General features: G+C 45.5%; 1 protein-coding gene across 1 annotated transcript; it reads right to left on the bottom strand.

Annotated features, from left to right (window-relative positions):
- Nucleotides 1-8493: 8493 nt before the first annotated feature.
- Nucleotides 8494-10635, bottom strand: LOC132438486 (antileukoproteinase-like). The gene is made up of 4 exons (XM_060032702.1): nt 10533-10635; nt 9693-9851; nt 9294-9443; nt 8494-8707 (listed from the first exon to the last, which is right to left on the bottom strand). The coding sequence occupies exons 1-4, from the start codon at nt 10612-10614 to the stop codon at nt 8703-8705; spliced, it is 396 nt and encodes a 131-aa protein (XP_059888685.1). The 5' UTR covers nt 10615-10635; the 3' UTR covers nt 8494-8702.
- Nucleotides 10636-21793: the final 11158 nt, after the last annotated feature.

Raw genomic sequence — 21793 nt, 5'->3', positions numbered from 1 at the left:
AGGGATGTTGGTAATAGGGGAGACTATGCATGTGTGGTGGCAGGGGGTGTATGGGAAATCTCTCTACCTTGTTAATTTTGCTGTGAACCTGAAACTGGTCTAAAAACGTTAAGTCCTTAAAAAAAGAATTGGAGAAACAAGGAATTTCTGGACTCCTTAAATATTATTAAACTCATTGATAAGAGTTTCATTTTTAAAAAGCGATCATTGTCAAAAAATTGGAGAAGTAGAAAAAAAGAACCCTATCACCGCTTCTTCAGCATGTGTGTAACCTACGAGTTTATCTCCTCTCAGGGCTTGGCCTCCTCCCCCTGCTGCAAGATGATACATGGGCTGGACTGTATTTTCCTGAGCCCGGGGTCCTTAGTCTAGAATAACCCTTGCTGGAGGTAAGGGAAGAATACAGCAAGATGATCTGGTGAGGTCTTTGGCATTCCATGTTTCCCAAAGTAATCCAGAGTGGGCATTGACACAACATGGTTAGTGCACCTGCTGTGAACTGCAGATAATTTTCTTTATTTGTCCGCAGGTCAGGTGAATATTGGGTGGATGAGATGAGAGACAGACTGAAGGATAAACAATTCTCAGATCGCGTACAGTCTAAATCTACACAAAGAGAAACATTTTCCGAAACTGCCCGTAATTTGCAAAGCCATCCTCCCAGCCAAGTATTGGCGTTATTTCACGAAGCAGCCCTTTTGCTCCTTTTGAACTGTGGCTCTTGCAATCGATGGGGAATAAGAAGCACTTTATACAGAAGACAAACCAAGGCTTTCACAGGACCACGTGTCCAGGCTCGCCCGAGGTCTCAGGCGGGCCTCTTGCCTCCTCCCCACGCTTTGTCTAGAGGGAAGGTGTGGCTTGTTCTTTCTGATTCAAGTGCGTTTTTTCCTTGACTGTGATTACACTGTATATGTAATTTCATATCCTCTTCTCTGGTTTATGTTATAACACAATTTCCCGATGTCGTACAAACTGCATCAACATCTTGACCTTCATGAGAGCAGGGGCGTCAGCTCTAGCAACCTCAGGTACACCATGCGCTTGCCTGGGAAAGGCCACTCAGGAAACAATTGTTTAGCTGAACTCAGCTAATGACTACATTGTTATCCACTTCAAGGCTTTGTCATCATTTCTGTAACTCCACTGGACAAACCAGTCATTTCCAGTTCTTGATTTCTTTTATAGATTATGTGGATATGTAAATCCTTGTGCATGAATCATTTTTTCTTTAATTCAGATTTCTCTGTTGGATCAGATGCCTAGAGGTGGAATGTATAATCAAAGCATTTGGATATTTTTAAGGCTTTCAACACAAATCATCCCTACTCTCTGCTTCTCCCAAGGCCTTCAACAAAATCAAATGAGACAGAGGACACAAATGATTGTGTTAAGAATTTACAGGGTGCCTGGAATATAGTCAGCCCTCAGGAAATACTCCCCTCATCCCACATGTAAAGACACGCATAGGTGTGCTTGTAAACATACAGATCTGCAATCCAATGCACCCAGCCTATGAGTACTGACGCTCTCTCCTAAATAAAGTATAAGCTCTCCTGGGCAGCTACAAACAGGTATGCCAGACCTGTCAAACTTGACTGTGAATGAGAATCATAAAATGCATATTCTGATTCAGTAGGTCTTAGATGGGCCAGAGATGCTGTACTTCTCCAGCTCTCTGGTACGCCAACGCTGCTGGTCTGTGGACCACGCCTTGAGTAGCAAGCAGGTGTGCCACAAAGACACAACAGGCACATAGAAACACATATGCAGGCATAAGTGAAAACCCACATATGCACATGACTTTGCAATTTCTCAGAAATACTCTAGGTAATAGGAGTCAGATCTCCAAGGGCATGGACCCACATTTCATGGGAAAAATTTGATCTGTTGGCATCTGTCCAGAACCTAAGAAAAGTTAGGCTCTGGGAGTGCTAGGGCAGTGCTAGAGTGGGGTGGGACAGAAAAGGACAGGACAGGACAGTCTGGACATTCTGTCCCTGAAGTAAGTGCTGCTCCCATGAAATGGGGGCTTGGAGTCCTCCTAAACTGTCCGATCTAGACCTCTCTGGTACCTGGAAGCCTTCACTTCCCCTTTGGTAGCAGCAATCTCCTTCCTCTGCCCCAGCTTCCCCAGGGTCAGAAAAGCAGGGAGTATCCGGTGAACTTGTGGTTCACCTTTTCCTTTTCCTTTTCCTAACAGTATCTTTTGTTAAACAGAATTTTAATTTTTGGGGGGGGGGGGTAGTGACAAGAAAGAGCCTTATTTGTTTATTTTTTTCAGTCAATCATTTAAAGTGAACAATTCAGTATCATTTACTACATTCACAGTGCTATGTAACTGCCGCCTCTATCTAGTTCGCAAACATTTCCATCACTCCACAGGAAACCCCCTTACCATTAAGCAGTAATTCCCCCACCCCCAGCCCCTGGCTACCTCCAGTCTGTGTTCCATCTCTGGATTTTTCATATAAATGCAGACATACCATACATGACCTTTTGTGTCCGGCTTCTTTATCCATGTCAGAGCATGTATCAGTATTTTAGTCCTTTTTATGGCTGAACTTCCGTCATAGGGATACACAACATTTTGTCCATTCACCCACCAATGGCCATTTGCGCTGGCTACTAGAAATAGTGCCGACAAGAACACGTATGTGCGTGTACTTTTTTAAAAAATAAATTCATTTATTTATTTAATTTATTTTGGCTGCATCGGGTTTTTTTTTTTAACAACTGTATTGGAGTATAATCGCTTTACAATGGTGTGTTAGTTTCTGCTTTATAACAAACTGAATCAGTTATACATATACATATATCCCCACATCTCTTCCCTCTTGCGTCTCCCTCCCTATCCCACCCCTCTAGGTGGTCACAAAGCACCGAGCTGATCTCCCTGTGCTATGCGACTGCTTCCCACTAGCTATCTATTCTACGTTTGGTAGTGTATATATGTCCATGCCTCTCTCTCGCTTTGTCCCAGCTTACCCTTCCCCCTCCCTGTGTCCTCAAGTCCATTCTCTAGTAGGTCTGCATCTTTATTCCTGTCTTGCCCCTAGGTTCTTCTGACCATTTCTTTTCATTTTTTTTTAAGATTCCATATATATGTGTTAGCATACGGTATTTGTTTTTCTCTTTCTGACTTACTTCACTCTGTATGACAGTCTCTAGGTCCATCCACCTCACTACAAATAACTCAGTTTCGTTCCTTTTTATGGCTGAGTAATATTCCATTGTATATATGTGCCACATCTTCTTTATCCATTCATCTGTCGATGGACACTTAGATGGCTTCCATGTCCTGGTTATTGTAAATAGAGCTGCAATGGACATTTTGGTACATGACTCTTTTTGAATTATGGTTTTCTCAGGGTATATGCCCAGTAGTGGGATTGCTGGGTCGTATGGTAGTTCTATTTTTAGTTTTAAGGAACTTCCGTACTGTTCTCCACAGTGGCTGTACCAATTTACATTCCCACCAACAGTTCAAGACGGTTCCCTTTTCTCCACACCCTCTCTGGCATTTATTGTTTGTAGATTTTTTGATGATGGTCATTCTGACCAGTGTGAGATGATGATAGCAGGCAACTTCCCAGAGCTTTCCTCCAGCACCCCTCGGACTGTGGACCAGCTCTGGCTTGGGACGACCCAGCCAACTTCTCTGCCAACCAGTGGGCTGCCACCACATCCTCTCCAATGAGTCTAAATCCTAACCTTGGAGAGGATTCACTCTCCTGCATTTTGTTCTTTCCCCGACTACTCTCCCTCAGCCCTAGGGTTTTCTTTCTTTCCTTTTTAGTTAATCCCTTGTAACCACTAATCATTTTCATATTAAACCTGCCCTGTTCACATTACTGAGTTCTTTCTGTCTTCTCATTCAATGCTTATACACTAAAGGTCTATGAATCTATCCTTGGCCAATATCGCAATATTTTATTTACTCTAACTTTATAATAAATCTTAATAATTTGTAGCATAAGTTTTTCTGCCTTATCATTTTTTTGATGTTTTTTCAAAATTTATTTATTTTTGGCTGCTTTGGGTCTTCGTTGCTGCACGCGGGCTTTCTCTAGTTGCGGCGAGCGGGGGCTGCTCTTCCTTGCGGTGCGCGGGCTTCTCATTGCGGTGGCTTCTCTTGTTGCGGAGCACGGGCTCTAAGCGCACGGGCTTCAGTAGTTGTGGTGCGCAGGCTCAGTAGTTGTGGTGCACGGGCTTAGTTGCTCCGCGGCATGTGGGATCTTCCCAGACCAGGGCTCGAACCCGTGTCCCCTACATTGGCAGCATATTCTTAACCACTGCACCACCAGGGAAGCCCCTTTCTGTCTTATTCTTATATTCTTCTTCATTTATGTCCTTGCTATTCTTGTCCCTTTGCTTTTCCAAATAAATTTTTTTTCCAAATAAATTTTTAAATAGCTTCTGCAAGATACATACACATGCAAATAAACAAAGCAACAACAACCTATTGGGATTTTCATCCAGGGTGGCAATGAATCTATAAATAAATCTAGGGAGAAAATACATCTTTACAATATTAGGGTTTGCAATCTATGAATATGCTATATCTCTTTCTATTTAGATATTCTTTAATTTCTCTCAAAAAGTTTTACCATTTACTACATAAAGATTCTGCGCATCTTTTCTTAATTTTATTTATAGCTATTTGATTTTTTATACTACTATAAAAATTTCATCTTTAATTGTTTCTTTCTGGGATGTAGAAGTATAATTCACTGTTTACTGCTGAGTGCCTGATCTATCAGCATCAGAGACCAACATTCATGCTCAATATAGAGCCGTTCCCTGGGGTGATCAGCCAGCTACCTGGTGGCAGGTTGATTACATTGGACCACTTCCATCATGGAAGGGGAATAGACACTTTGGATATGAATTTGCCTTCCCTGTATACAATGTTTCTGCCAAAACTACCGAACATGTACTTATAGGATACCTTATCCACCTGTCATGGTATTCCTTACAACACTGCTCTGATCAAGGAACTCACTTCGCAGCAAAAGAAGTGTGGCAATGGGCCCATGCTCATGGAATTCACTGGTCTTACCCGGTTCCTCACCATCCTGAAGCAGCTGGCTTTATAGAACAGTGGAATGGCCTTTCGAAGACTCAGGTAGAGTGCCAGCTGTTTGACAATACTTTGCAGGGCTGGGACAAGGTTTTTCAGAAGGCCGTCTATGCTTTCAGTCAGTGTCCAATATATGATGCTGTTTCTCCCATAACCAGGATTCACGGGTTCCGAAATCAAGAGGTAGAGACAGGAGGGGTACTACCCACTATTATCCCCAGGGAGCCATGAGCAAATTTTTGCCTACTTGTCCCCTTGACTTTGTGCACTGTTGGCCTAGAGGGGTTAGTTCTGGAGGGAGAAATGTTTCCACCAGGAGACACAACGATGATTCCATTGAACTGGAAGTTAAACTACCATCCTACCACTTTGGGTACCTCATGCCTCTGAATCAACAGTCAAAGAAGAGAGTTACAGTGTTGGCTGGGATGATTGATCATGACTACCAAGGGGAAATTGGACTCCTACTCCACACTGGAGGTAAGGAAGAGTATGTCTGGAATACAGGAGATCCCTTAGGGACCTGGTAATATTATCATACTCTGCAATTAAGTCATCAGAAAACAATGACCCAATCCAGGCAAGGCCACTAATGGCCCAGACCCTTCAGGAATGAAAGTTTGGGTCACCCCATCAGGTAAAGAACGATGACCAGCTGAAGTGCTTGCTGAAGACAAAGGAATATAGAATGGGCAGTGGAAAAAGGTAGTTATAAATACCAACTACAGCCATGTGACCAGTTACAGAAATGAGGACTGTAATAGTCATGACATTTCCTCCTTATTTTGCTATAAATACATGTGTATGCGTGTTTATTTTCTTTCTTCTCTTATTACCTTATCATGTAACATAAGATGTATTGACCTTATATCATAGTATTTATGTATCGTTAATTTTATGTCATAGAATTTGTTACTGGATATGAAGGAGGAGAGTAAACATCACTCTAGAGCTTTACTTCCTCTTCTGGGGAAGGAATGAATGTGTTTTGGTTTGTATACAGGATAATTGTACGCTGTCTGGCAGAATTATGACCCTGTCATTGTCTTTACTTGAAGATTAAGTATGGTTTAAAAAGATTCATATAGGTGCCGAGTTGACTTGTAATCATTTATTTTATGTGTCAACTTGACTGGCCATGAAATGCTCGAGTTAAACATTATTTCTAGGTTGCCTGTGAGGATGTGTCCAGATGAGATTAGCATTTGAATCTGTGGACTCAGTAAAGTGAATTTCTCTCCCCAGTGTGGTGGGCTCATCCAATCTGTTGAGGGCCCAGTAGAACAAAAGGTGAAGGGAGGAGGAATTTGCACCTCTTCTCCTGCCTCTCTGCATGAGCTGGGACATCTCACCTCATTATCTCCTGCCCTTGGACTAAAATTCACACCATCAGCTCTAACGGGTTTTTTTAAACTGGCTGTGCCATGAGGCATGTAGGATCTTAGTTCCCCAACCAGGGATCAAACCCGTGCCCCCTGCAGTGGAAGTGCGGAGTCTGTACCACTGGACCACCAGGGAAGTCCCAGCTCTTAGGTTCTTAGGTCTTCGGACTTGAACTACATTATACCACTGACTTTCTTGGGTCTTCAGTTTACATACGGCAGATTATGGGATTTCTCAGCCTCCATAACTGTGTGAGCTAATTCCTCATGATAAACATAAATAAGTAAATACATACATATATACATTGCTATGAATACATTTGTGATATATATATATATATATCTTACTGGTCCTACCAGTTCTGTTTCTCTTAGGGTAGAACCCTAATACTCTATGTTAAAAATTAACCTCAATAAAAGTTGTCAGTGTGAACTTTAAAAAATAAAACAATTGTTTTCATTACTAGTTTGAGCTTTGCCCTACCCAGTTGTAAAAATTCCTCCTTTTTATATAACAAATTTCCACAAATACACAGATTTCCTTTTAGATGTTCTATTCTATTCCATTAGACTATTTGTTTATTCCTATACCAACATCATACTACATTTATTATTATAATGTAAAAATAATATAATTAATAATATTTTGATATGTGGTCTGGCTAGCCTCCATTCCTGTACTTTTTTTTTTTTTAAATTGCAAATACTCCTTTTTATTTTTTATTTATTTATTTTTTTGCGGTACTCTGGCCTCTCACTGTTGTGGCCTCTCCCGTTGCGGAACACAGGCTCTGGACGCGCAGGCTCAGCGGCCATGGCTCACGGGCCCAGCCGCTCCGTGGCGTGTGGGATCCTCCCGGACCGGGACACGAACCCGCGTCCCCTGCATCGGCAGGCGGACCCTCAACCACTGCGCCACCAGGGAAGCCCTATTTTGTCTTTTTTTTAATCGTTAACCTAATTAAGTTCTCTGTTTCCTTTAGAATCCATAGAGCAAAGTTCCCTACTTGGCTCTAGCTCTCGGAATTCCGGTTCTTGTTACTCTTTCCACGCCACTGAGTCAAGAACCATATCACTGTCCTGTGGTTCTGGCCAAGAACATGTCATCAAAATGACCTACCATGACAATACTCCTAGTGTTGGGAAAGGCAGTCTCATGCATGCATCCCCCACTACAAAAGAATGGGCCTTGGACCTGGAATACTTACTTACCAAGACATAAGGAGCCCATACAACCTGTGCCAGGCTTATTGTCATGAGTGGAAATATCTTTCCCTGTTTTAAGCTCAACGCATGCTCCTTTGTTTTGTGTGTGTGCCCTCTGGCATCTGGTTAACCCCACTGCTGTATCTGCCCTCAGTGGGGAAGGGATGGGGTCCTTCTACCGTGTCATGAGAGGAGTGCCTACATGTAAATTGCCCGGTATCAGGTGCCAGGAGAGACTCCCTAGCCATGGGAAATCGAAGCCCGCTATAGAAGCATCTTGTGTAAGTGAAGCATTGTTTCATCCATGCTGTGCTTTCCTTGGAGACTCTGATACCAGCATACAATGGACAGACATATGTGTTTGGAGTCCTCCCTTGGGACTGGTAATCGGGTACACGTTGTTCTGCTCAACACTTATTTTAAGATAGAAGCAATAGTGTCTTGGGAGAGAAGAGAAATGAAAGAGGCTCATGATCACCACAGAAGGAAAGTATCCACCATTTTCTGAGAACCTGCTATGGCCCTGTAACATTGCTCTTCATTTTGCATTGGATACCCCAATGCTCCAAACACCAAACACTGTGACAAGTTGATTTTTATCATCACTTTGCAGGGCAAGAGATTAAGATGTAGGACATAAAGTCATTTGTCCCAAACCACAGAGCCAAGGCTTTTCAGACTCATGATGTAAATTCTGGTCTGTCCAGCCCCTAAGCCTCTTCCTTCCACTCCATATCTGTAAGAGGGAGGCCTCTTATTCAGACATTCCCTCATCATCTCCCACCAAACTGGTATTCCCCAATGAACCACAGAAGCAGGATGTACAGAGAGAAATATGCTCATTTATTTATTGACCAATCAACAGGCATTTGCTGGCAGCCTACTGGGTGCCAAGCCTTTCTGCAAAGAAGATATTGGTGATAGGACCAAGGCTTCACCACGGAGTGCCCCAGTGATCCAAGCGTGGGAGTAGAAGGGAATTCCCACACCACGCAGAGTAGGAATCCAGAGCCACTTCCAAGTGGCAGGAATCAGGCTGTGAGAGAAAATGAGATCAGGACTTCAATACAGGAACCAGCCAAGTCATCTCCACATTCTCTCCCCAAGAACTCCCTTGAGATAGAGAAAATAGCAAGGTGCTGATATAGTTGTGTGAGTCTTGGTATCGGGAGGCTGATTTCAAGTCTCTATTTTACTAGAAAACTCTAAGCTTGGAGCATTGAGCAAGATTATCCTCAAAATCCACTGATCTTTTGGGCTTTGACCCTAGACAACATCTTGGAAATAACCTTAATAATACATACTTAGTGCACAGTGCTTTTGACAATGCACTTTCAAGTTCATTATGTCCATTTTACAGATAAGGAAACTGAGACTCAGAGTCACTTGCCCTGGGGCCCTTATTCAGAAGGGCTGGGATATAATCAGAGCCATGAGTCATCCTATGGAAATCCTTGCCCTGAGGCCTGGGGAACAGGGCTCTCGGAAGACAAGGGAGTCAGGCAGAGGCTTTCCTTGGGGTCCAGATCAGGAGTCCCCCTGTTTATATGCGTGGAACTCCAGAGGGTTGAGACTGAGAGAGCTGGAGGGAAGGAGGTCAGCCTGCCCCAGCCCCTCCTTACCTTTCACAGGGAGCAGGCATTCTTTCCCACAAAAGCTCTCGCAGCACTTTAATTCACCCATGCACTGGCTGTCTGTCTCACATCGATTGGGGGGGTTAAGCATCATACATCGGGTGAGGGACACTGGACACATCCCAGGCTTCTCCTCAACTGATGAGAGTAGAGACATGGGTTAGAAACCTTGTACCTTCCATACTAGCCCCCTGCTTCTGGACCCCAGCCCCTGCCCCAGGCCCTGCCCCAGCCTGAGCCTCCCATCCCCATGACCACAACATCCCTCCTGAGGCCGGGATACCCCCTCAAGGTAGGCTCTGGCTCTCTTCTGACATTGGGCCCCCAGTCAATGCAGGTGGCCAGTTGTCCAGTGCTGCATGGCTGGTGGCTCTCTCACCTCCTCACCTGGGTTCAAGATGTTGACAGGATCCAGGCATGTCATTCCGCAAGCATCAGGGCAACATTTCTTCTTCTCTGGACACGGACGGTCAATGCTGCACTTGGGTTTCTCATATTTAAGGCACTGGGCAGGTTTTCTAGGAGGGCAGTCTCCAGCTTTCAAAGCTTTGGAAGAGAAGTTCAAGAGTTTTGGAGGAGGCTGGGTGTTGAGTAACCATCACGGCTCCTGGACAAAGCACCGCTTTCCAGGAGTGACCCTCACTCAGGGGACCATCCACAAAGTCCAAAGTGAAGTCCCTGTCTGATCTCCATGAAGAGTGACAGGCTTGATGAAATCACACACGTGGTCAGGAGGAAGGCATAGGCTTCCCAGCCAAGGTTTCTTTCCCCAGGGAGAAGCAAGGCTCCACACAGGCAGAGAGGCAGGCTGAGCATGACGGAGATGGAGGGAAATAAACAGAGATAAATAGAACCGACAGAGCAGGTGAAGAGCTAGAGCCAAAGACAGGAAAACAGAGATTAACGGGAAGAACGAGCAAGAGTCAGACTGATGATTGGAGAGCCACTGACCGGGAAATGAGGCAGAGAGAAAGAGAGGGAGAGGAATAAGAATAGAAAGGCAGTGAGACCTGGGCTGACAGATGGCTGAGGAAAAGAAGAATTTCCAGATGCTCAGAAGCTTGCACAGAGACCTTGGAGCCCAGATGGACATGAACACACCCCCAGGGACGTCTCCTGAAACTAAGCTGAGAGATTACAGTCTAGAGAAGGGGCCATCCCCACACCACTACGAGACCCCGTCTCTGACCCTGCAGCCAGGATCATACCAGGGTGACTCCAACTCACCATTTCCAGCACCTTCCACAGCCCAAGGTGCCAGGGTTCCCAGGGCAAGAAGCACGAAGGGGAAGAGACCACTGAACGTCATGGTGAGAGCAGGGGTGGCTCTGCTGGCCCAGCCGCCCCCATTTATACCTTCCCTAGTGGGCGTGGCCTCACGAGCATTTCCTCGGCCCCTCCCAGCTTCAATGGCATAAGCAGGAAGTTTGGCCAGAGACCGGGAAGCTTGATACCGGTCATTCCTGTCCCGAGCAAGACTGCTAGGCCAACAGAGTAAAGGCCAGAGAAGAAATAGGAGAGGCTGGCCTGGGAGATGTCGCCAGGCTGATAAGGAAACCATTTCAGGTGTCCATCTGAGCCCTGAGCATTGTAGGGGCCCCAGGCTCCTTAGCCTTGTTAGTGGAGATGGAGGGTAAAAGGTCAAATGCAAAAATGCTATTTAGACCTGGATTCTGAGCTGAGACGTTGGGCAATGCACCCCTAGTTCTCCCACTCCTGGGGGCACTATGCCAGGCCCTGGGGATACAAAAGTTAATGGGACACATAGATACGACACAGTGTAGTAGGCAAATGTATGAATGTTAGTGTTAACCTAATCTGGATTCAAACCTTGGTACCACAACTTACTATCCGTTGCCTTGGACAAGTCAGAAGACCTTCTAGTGTCAGTTTCTGTAAAGTAGGCACCATTATACTTTTTCTTCTTATAATTGTCATGGGGAGTAAATGCGCCTCTGGCCCAAGGCCTGGGATATAGTAGACACTTAAAAATGGTAGCCATTATAATTATTACTATTATTACAAAATAGTCTCTCTCTGATACACACACATGCATGTGCGCACGCACGTACGCACACACACGTACCTCGGAGCTCACAGAAAGTTATCAAGTCTTCTGCTAACTCGGATTATTTATTATATCTCAAAAGATCCTTAGTCCAACTGACTGTCTGTGGAATCTACTTCTGTACTCTAGAGCCTCTGTCACTGACTCGCTGTGTGACCTTGGTCAGAACACTGCAGCTCTCTGAACCTCCATCTCCCCATCTGTACAATGCGAGGGTTAAACTACGAGGTGAAGTTCTCGTCTAGAACCGGTATTGCCATGACTCAACAGCCCCACACTGCTGACTGAGGGCACTGCTGGTAGAGGCTCTCCTATTCTCAAGGCCCGTCTGGGCTGTGCTCACAAGATGGCCTCTTAGGATCGAGGGTAGGAAGAGAGACCAGGAGAAAGACTGGCGGCTGTTCCTTCGTAAGGAAGGCTACCATACCTCATCTCTGGTTCTTGGCTGTAAGACTCAGTCATGCCTCTGGTTGGCTCTCTCTCTTTCACTCACAAATACCATCTGCCTTGCCATCCACTGGTGTTGGGGGAAGGGAGAGGAGGGGGTCTCCGACATCCTTTATGTCAGATGCTCTTCTCTGGGCCTCGCCTTACCTACTTCTTTGCCTGTTGATTTGTTTCCACACAAGACTATGATTTCTTTGAGGGAGAAAACATGTCATTAAAAGATCACAGACTTTGGAATTACACTGACCAGGTTTCAAATCCTGACTCTCCCACTTAATGAATGTTCCTTTACATAATTATAGCTAATAATTACTGAGAAGTTGTCGCGTTTCAGGCACAGTGCTGAATACTTTGCGTGATTTAGCACCCTTAAACCTCATGACAATATATTAAGTAGGTAATATGAGTCATCCAGTTTGGTCTGCCATACAAGGTGAGAGGAAGAGGAAATACTTTGGGTGAGGTTGGTCAGGGACGGCCTAAGAACTGATGCTTCTTGCCTAGACATGGAAAGCAGCCAAGAGGTACCGTGAGTCCAAAGCTGGGGTCAGAGGAGAGAACCCCTGTGAGGTTCACATCTATAGTTTGTGCAATTCATGTGCCAGATGTGCAGATGATAAATGAGCTCCAGAGAGAAACATCAGTTAGCATAAACTTTGTGTTTGGTGTCATCTTTTAAAAAGGATAGGGAAATCTCTGGTGGTCCAGTGGTTAGGACTCGACACGTTCACTGCCGTGGCCTAGGTTCAATCCTTGATGGGGGAACTGAGATCCCGAAAGCTGTGTGGCGTGGCCAAAAAAAAAAAAAAAAAGGATATATATTTTTATTTTGATGGAGTCAGTTTTACCCATCTGTCCCTCTATGGGTTGTACTTTTTTTTTTTGTGGTATGCGGGCCTCTCACTGTTGGGGCCTCTCGTTGCGGAGCCCAGGCTCCGGACGCGCAGGCTCACCGGCCACGGCTCACGGGCCCAGCCGCTCCGCGGCATGTGGGATCTTCCCGGACCGGGGCACGAACCCGTGTCCCCTGCATCGGCAGGCGGACTCTCAACCACTGCGCCACCAGCGAAGCCCTGGATTGTACTTTTTACGTCAAACCATCCTTACACAATCCTTTCCATTTTGTTTAAATATTTTCACAAGTTTTGTCTTCCACATTCAAGTCATGAATCCATCTGGAATTTATTTATTGTGAATGGTTTGAATTAGGGATCTTGTTTCCATTTTTTCCTATTATGGAATGCCAGTTGTTCCCCCGTATCATTGATCCCTTATTAATTTATAAAACCACATCTATTTTGTACCAAGTTTTTGTATATAGATGGATGTGTTTCTGTGTTCGATTATTACTCAATTTATTTATTCTCAAACCAGTCTTCCTTGGTACTCTTTTCATTAACATCTCCGTTTTACATACCTTGTTGCTTTGCAGCACAAGGCTTTTCTGTTTTACTTATTTAGAATTGTTTTGGCTATTCTTGCACTTTTCCTCTACTACATAAATTTTAGGATCAATTTCTCAAGCTCCTCAAAAAAATCTGTTGAGATTTTTATTACAATTACATCAAAGCTATAAATTACTGAGTGGAACCAAAATATTTACCATATTAAGTCTTCACAAATAAAAAAATGAGCATTACTCTATTCAAGTCCTCTTCAAGTCATATAATAAATTTTAATTTTTTCGTGTAATTCTTGCAAACGTTTTCTTGGTTTATTTTTAGGTAGTAATAAAATTCATGACTATTGTGAATAGGAGCTTTTTCTCTCTTTAATTTATTTGATAGTTTTTGGTGTGTAAGCATGCAACTGGTTTTTTGTATATTGACTTTTTAAAATAAATTTATTTATTTTATATTTGCCTGCTTTGAATCTTTGTTGCTGGGCGCGGGCTTTCTCTAGCTGCGGCGAGAAGGGGCTTCTCTTCGTTGTGGTGAGCGGGCTTCTCATTGCGGTGGCTTCTCTTGTTGCAGAGCACGGGCTCTAGGTGCATGGGCTTCAGTAGTTGTGGCACATGGGCTTCAGTAGTTGTGGCACATGGGCTCAGTAGTGTGGCTCCCGACTCTAGAGCGCAGGCTCAGTAGTTGTGGCACACGGGCTTAGTTGCTCCATGGGATGTGGGATCTTCCCGGACCAGGGATTGTAGCTGTGTCCCCTGCATTGGCAGGTGGATTCTTAACCACTGCACCACCAGGAAAGCCCTGTATACTGACTTTTGTAATTGCAAACTCAATATATTTTCTCATGAATTTTAATAGTTTACCCATGACTCTCTTGAATTTCATCTGAAGACATTCATATTATCTGTACGCATTAACCATTCTATCTCTTCTTTTCCCACCCCTATTCCTCTTTATTTTTATGTCCAGTTTTATTGCACTGGCCTACGATCACTAATCTGATATTGAATCAGAGTGGTGATAGAGGGCAGTCTGGCCTTGTACTGACTTTAAGGATGCTGCTTCTAGAGTTTCACCACTGAGTATAATACTTGCTGTAGGGGCTTCCCTGGTGGCGCAGTGGTTGAGAATCTGCCTGCCAATGCAGGGGACACGGGTTCAAGCCCTGGTCTGGGAAGATCCCACATGCTGCGGAGCAACTAGGCCCGTGAGCCACAACTACTGAGCCTGCGCGTCTGGAGCCTGTGCTCTGCAACAAGAAAGGCCGCGATAGTGAGAGGCCCGCGCACCGCGATGAAGAGTGGTCCCCACTTGCCACAACTAGAGAAAGCCCTCGCACAGAAACGAAGACCCAACACAGCCATAAATAAATAAAATAAAAAAAAACTTGCTGTAGGTATTTGTAAATACCCTTCATCAGGTGAAGAATATTCTCTTTTGTTCCTAGTATAGTGTGGATTTTTATCATGAATGAACATAGAACAATATGGAATGGCTTTTATGAATCAATTTAAAGATTCATTTGAATTCTTTTCTTTAAACTTTTAATTTACTTAATCACATTGATAATTTCTGGTTCTTGAACTACCCTTAAACTCCCGGGATGTACCCTATCTATTTACAAGGTTTTTTAGCACACTGAGAAATTCAACATCCTAACATGTTATTATACTTGTCACTTTGAAATAATGTCAAGCGTATAGAAAAAATTGGAAGAATAGTACAAAGAATTATCATCATATTCCTTTCACCCAGATACACTAAATGTTAATATTTTGCCATGTTTATCATTCTCTTCCTTCCACGTGTGTGTGAAAGATAATGGTTTATTCTGACCATTGAGAGCAAGTTGTGTACATCACACTCATTTATACATGAGGACTTCAGTGTATATTCCCTATGAATAGCTTGATTACATCATTACAGTAGCCCTGATGGAACGTTTAAATATTGGGGTACATATCACTTTACTACAACTTTTCCTTTGCTTTTATTTCATTCCTATAATTACAGTTAGGACACCATATTAACCTGTTTTTGATATTGCATGTATAGCAAAGTTATATTAGATATTAATTTCATTTCAGATTAGTAAAGGGGATATGACTAAAATAAAAAAGGCATCAGGGTCTATAGGGTTGAAAATCACTTATATAGATAATCTCCAGAGAGCCTCTGACTATGGTACAAGTTTGGGCTTGACTCTAGGCAGCAACCCCTCATCCATTTCCAACCCACCCAGAGATCCCAGCAAACAGGGAGGATCCCAGCAAACCATTTCAGAGATGGAGAGCAGAGGCTGTAGCAGAATCTATGGATTGACTTACTAACATCCGTTTCAACCTTTTTGCTGTATCTCTATATAGACCAGAGGCTGGAAAATTAAAAGCTACAATTCTGAGACCAACACTCCGCCCCACTCCCAGAGCTGTGGTTCTGGATGTGATTTGAGTTTCACCAATCAGGTTCATTCTCTAAAGTGTCCAACCAGAACTTAGTCTGGAAGGAAGCCAAACGCAGGGCACAAACCGTGGCAGAACAGCATTCCTGAACTGTGGCCAAGGCAACATGACTCGGGATGTGTTGGGGAGTGGGGGGGAATTTATCCCAGAACCTCAATTTACAGCCTCCTTCTCCAGCCCTTCAAGCGATTTTATAGGATACAAATTCATGATAATAAATAGCTTTCTGCTTACGCTAGCTAGAGTCACTCCTGGTTTTGCAACTGACGCTTAACCAATATCAAGGATGAGAGAGATACAGGGCTTGCCTGTAGTCAATCAGCCAGTCGATGGCAGAGCTGAAGTTCAAACCCAAGCCTCTTTAGGATGTGGCCTCCTGCTCTCCATTCTCAAGCAACCCTCACTTCCAGGACCCTGATCAAAAGTAACCGGGGTAAAAGCACTTCTCAGGGAGACCCCATTGGTGAGGGAGTGACTCCTACCCTAGGGTATGAGGACAGCCAAACACATGATCCCCAGCACTGACTGGATGAGATCAACAGCAGTTTATCGGTTCTCAGCTCGAGGGAGAACACCACACACCACACAGGACCACGTGAGGTTGCACTTGGGGACAGAGTGAGCAACCAAGGGTCGTGGGAGGCAGGGTTAGTAGTGTCAAGAGGGCAGGATGTTCCCTGGTTCCCATATGAGGATGTGATTGGCTTGTTGAAATAATTCCACGAGCTAGCAGGGAACTGAAAGGCGTTACTCAGAGGTAAGCAGGAACCGCGCCTGGTCCTTGATAAGGGGGTTGTTTAGCTAGATGATCTTATCAGTGGGAGCAGAGTGGATAGGGGACCCTGAGGTTAGGACATTCCAGGTCTCCTCCTATCTTACCATATGTCAAGGCAACGCGTCATATTGAATCCTAATTTGAAGTCTTGCATCACAGCTCCCTCGTACAAAATTGTTAAAGTGATGGAAGAAGGTGTTGAAGTTAGAAATGTCAGGTAGATCCTCTCCCTAAGGGGGAACAGGCAGGTGATCTCTTATCCATGGTCCAGGGCAACAGAGGCTTGTGCTCACAAATGGGTTTTGTGTGAGGTCAGCCTCCTTTGATCTTTCACGATGGGGATACACGGGAAATACACTCTTGCAATTGTGTGGGGGTTTGAGGATCACATACTGGACTCTGGATACATCTAGGCTTGCATCACAACAGGGGAGCACAAAGCCACAGGTTATCTCCATCACTATGCTTCTACCCAGCTACTCCCATAGGTGCAGTAGAGCCTGAGGAATACTTTCAAGGCATGGGAAACCCAACTGTTGGCCAACGTCGGACTTGCCCTGCCAGTACAACCTGTAACTTAGTCAGCTTCTGGCCTGTTGGCTTCCAATCGATGCCATGGACTCGCAAGCTTCTGGAAAGCAGCTGAATTGAGAGCACTCACCCCAGCCCTTTCCCCCAGTCTCCTCTCTTCTCCCAGACCTCTGCCTTTCGGCTGCTGGTACTAAGTCAGGGGAAAGCCTCCCAATTTCACTCCAAACATTCTCCCCATTACTGATAAAGTGGAAAGAGCCCTGGACATAGATGTGCTCCCAGAATGGCTTTGGGAACATCTCTTCCCCTCTCTGGCCTCAGTTGCCTTTTCAGTGAAATGGAACTGGTGATACCAGCCTCACAATGTTGCCATAAGAATGACATGGGATCGTATAGGATAAAGAGCCCATCACCATCCCTGGAACATAGGATGGTCTCTGTTCAGGTATGTGACCCTGACTGCCTGAAATCCCACCGTGAAGAGTGTGCCCTGTGGGTGAGCCTTACTCCCTTCCTTCCAGGCTTCTTTTAAAGTGCAGATGCCCCTGGGAGGGGGACACAGAAGTCACTGGTCCCTCAAGGCATCAGAGGCTGTGCAGATGTTTCCTCCCATGCTGAACTGAGATGATGAAGCCCAACAGGGGGAGGGGAGGGGTCTGGGCATGAGGGGCCCAGGCTGGCTGCCCAAACACACCTGCCTTCCCAGAATCATCTGTCACTCCCTTCCTGGCGCACTGAGCTCCCTGCTATTCTAAACGTTTGGCCAATCCTGCCTTGATCAAACAGGCAGAGGATCACAGCCACCGTGTGAGCCTGTGGATGAGGTCACTTCCCACCCAACTGTGAGCCTGTGGGGGTAGGAAGAGTCAGAGATGAGGTTACAAGGGCTGGAAAATAGATTCTAAGAAGCATGTCATTGTGTCTGTCTGTGGAATGTCAAAGAGCTGTAAATTACCCAGAATTCTCCAATAAGGGGTGCTGAAATGAAATATGACACCTACATAGAATGGAATACTATGCAGCCCTTACAAAGAATGCAGCAGGGCATGGCCAGAGGTCTTGGGTGCAAGCAACAGACACACCAAGCCTGGCTCGCTAAGCAGAAAGGGCTCTATTGGAAGGCTAACGAGAGGACCATTTCACAACGCTAGGGGGCACCATTCACACTGTGTTCTGAGTATGTGCCTCTCTCCCACCAAGACTTTCGAAACTGTGCAACTTGGAAGCCTTGCCAGGATATCAGGTAGTTTGTGGAAATAAAAGAAACCAAGAAAATCGGCCAAGGTCACCAGCAAGAATCATCTGGTTAGGGCTCCATCAACGGACTCTCAATACAGTAAGTCCATACATACGAACAAGTTCCATTCTGAGACTGCGTTCCTAAGTCCAATTTGTTCGTAAGTCCAACAAAGTTAGCCTAGGTACCCAATTAACATGATCGGTTGTATAGTACTGTACTGTAATAGGTTTATAATACTTTTCACACAAATAATACATAAAAAACAAACACAGAAATAAAGAAAACATTTTTAACCTTACAGTACAGTACCTTGAAAAGTACAGTAGTACAGTACAACAGCTGGCATACAGGGGCTGGCATCGGGTGAACAGGCAAGAAAAGTTACTGACTGGAGGAGGGAGAGGAGGTGGGAGATGGTAGAGCCGAAGGATCGTCAGCAACAGGAGACGGAGGGCAAGCTGCCATTTCACTCACGCCTGACGTTGATGGCTTAGGTTCTGCTTCCTTGCTGGATTCAATTCTATCTCCCCCCTTGAAAAAGTGATCCAGTGATGTCTGGGTGGTAGCTCGTTTTTTCTCTTCATAGATGACACGGTAGCACTGGATCGCATTCTGAATGGCTGCTGTAACCTTCGTGTACCATTCTACGTTCGGGTCCTGTGACTCAAAAACTAACAGTGCCGGGCTTCCCTGGTGGCTCAGTGGTTAAGAATCCGCCTGTCCCCAATGCAGGGGCAGGGGTTCAAGCCCTGGTCCAGGAAGACCCCACATGCCGCAGAGCAACTAAGCCCGTGCGCCACAACTGCTGAGCCTGTGCTGTAGAGCCCACAAGCCACAGCTACTGAGCCCATGTGCCACAACTACTGAAGCCCGTGTGTCTACAGCCCGTGCTCTGCAACAAGAGAAGCCACCACAATGAGAAGCCCGCGTACCACCGTGAAGAGTAGCCCTTGCTCGCCACAACTGGAGAAAGCCCGTGCACAGCAACAAAGACCCAACGCAGCCAAAAATAAACAAGTAAATTTATAAAACAAACAAACAAACAAAAAAACCAACAAAAAACTAACAGTGCCTCCTCAAATAAAGAAAATTCCCTTGCCGCTTCCTGTGTTGTGAACCTCTGGGGTTCTTCAGTTACTTCTTCTTCCTCTTGTGGCTCCACTCTCTCAATTATTTTCACTTTTGTTTCCATCATTATCACTTGGCACTCCTTAGCAGTACCAGCTACAACACTGCTGCCTTTACGCTTGCTTCCGGACATCCTGGGCTACTGCACAGTACTGTACAATAAAGTTCACAAAAGCACAACCACTTGTACGGGATGCATGCATGGACAATGTACGCCAGACACATGAACTAACTTACGTGATTGGACATGCGAACACACGTTCGCATCTTTGAAAGTTCACAACTTGAAGGTTTATACGTAGGGGACTTACTGTACTATCACTGCACTGCCGTGAATGACTTCCCAACTGTCCCTGAACCTTGGCCTTGTTCCCTCAAGACTCATAGTCCAAGGAGAAAGCATAGAGTTTATTAAACCCCAGCGGTGCATTTTGTACATACGATGTACCAAGCGGAGTTCTAAGAATATAAAATGGATTATCTCATTCAATCCTCACAAAAACCCAGTGGCATAGGGAATACTATCCTCTCCATTATACAGATGAGAAAACTGGGTCTCCTTTGACAGAAGCACAGAGAAATTCAGAAACTTGCCTAAGGTCACACAGCTCATGGCAGAGCTGGGATTCGGATAGGCAGTCTGGCTCCCATGTCTGTGCTCTTAACAGCTGCGCTGTGCCCTCATGCCCACATTCTAGCTTCCAAAGAGTGGATAAAGGAGTTCTGCCTCCTGCAGCCTCCCCAAAAGAGAATCAGGAAATGGACAAGGGAACCAGCCCTTGTCAATACCTACACACAGTTAGTAAATAGCAGGGCTGGTCTTCCAATCCAGGAGTGTGTGGTCACTGCCTAGGAAATGAAGCAGCTTCTAGGCTGGGGTGGTAGGGTCCGCCAGAGTCGGGGGAGGGGTGTGAAGGGGGAGGAGGGTCTTTCGGAGAAGGGCAGGCCTGGCTCAGCACAAGTGCCAGCCCCCAAGGCCTGTAAGGGCTCTGGGACCCAACTCCAAATCAGAGCTCCAAGCGCCATCCAGTGGCTACTGTAGAGATTACAGGAGAAGAGCAGGTGAGAAAAGAAACCCCACGGAAGACAGTCCTGGCCAGCTCCAGGGAGGAGGCCTCACCGTTGCCTCAGTGCCACCCCATCGTTGAAGTCCCTGTTACAGTCAGACCCCCGGTTCTCTCACTGTGATCTTGGGCAGACAACTCTGCCCTCTAGGCCTGGTTTCCCGGCCGCAAAACAAAGGGGTTGGACGGGCACTTTTGCTCATCTGACCCTCAGGTCCAGGTGAGACCTCAATCATCCTGTCATCCTGTAGGTTAAGGTTTGGCTGGAAGTCCCCTCCTCTGTGATTTCTCCCTCCTTACCCGCCCTTTGCTCCATCCCTTCACCTGAAGGGTCCTCTTTCTGTTATAGTCAGGTGGACTTTACCCCCTCCAGCCCTGGGCTCCCCCAACTCGGGGGCTTTTCTCAATCATCTTTCTCCCTCCTCGCCATGGCCAGTGAGGGGCCAGGCATGTGCGTGCTTGGAAGTGCCTGCTCTGAGCTCTGTCCTCCTGGCTTCAAGCCCTGTGTGGTAGGCAGAATAATGCACACGCACGCACACACCCACAGATGTCCACAACTTAATCTCTGGAATCTGTGAATATGTTACCTTACATGGCAAAGAGCGTTTGCAGACGTGATGAAGAGCTTGAGATGGAGAGATTATCATGGACTATCTGGGTCAGCCCAGTATAATCACAAGGGTTCTTATGCAACAGAGATAGGAAGGTCAGAGTCAGAGAAGGCGGTATGATGCCCAAAGCAGAGGTTGAGGTGATGAGAGGAATTTGGTAGTCTCTAGAAGCTGGAAAGGGCAAGGAAACAATTGTTTCCAGAAGGAATGCAGCCTTGCCAGCCCCTTTTAGACTGCTAACCTCAAAAATTATTTGTGTGTTTTTTAAGCCACTAAATTTGTGGTGATGTTACAGCAGCCACAGGAAATGAAAACACACGGGTTCAGCTTCTTTTTTTTAAATCATTTTTATTTGTTTTATTTATTTGTTTATTTATGGCTGCGTTGGGTCTTTGTTGCTGCACGAGCGGCGAGCGGGGGCTACTCTTCATTGTGGTGCACGGGCTTCTCGTTGCAGTGGCTTGTCTTGTTGCGGAGCACAGGCTCTAGGTGCACGGGCTTCAGTAGTTGTGGCACACGGGCTCATCAGTTGTGGCTCATGGCTCTAGAGCACAGGCTCACTAGTTGTGGCGCACGGGCTTAGTTGCTCCGCGGCACGTGGGATTTTCCCAGATCAGGGCTCGAACCCGTGTCCCCTACATTGGCAGGCGGATTCCTAACCATTGCACTACCAGGGAAGCCCTGGTTCATCTTCTTACTTGTCATGTGACTCTGGGAAACTTAACCTCTCTTTGACTCAGTTTCCTTGTCTGTAAAAGGGAA

Source organism: Delphinus delphis, chromosome 15 (assembly GCF_949987515.2).
Source record: "Delphinus delphis chromosome 15, mDelDel1.2, whole genome shotgun sequence".
Lineage (NCBI taxonomy): Eukaryota > Metazoa > Chordata > Mammalia > Artiodactyla > Delphinidae > Delphinus > Delphinus delphis.
This window is presented reverse-complemented; position numbering and strand designations above follow the sequence as displayed.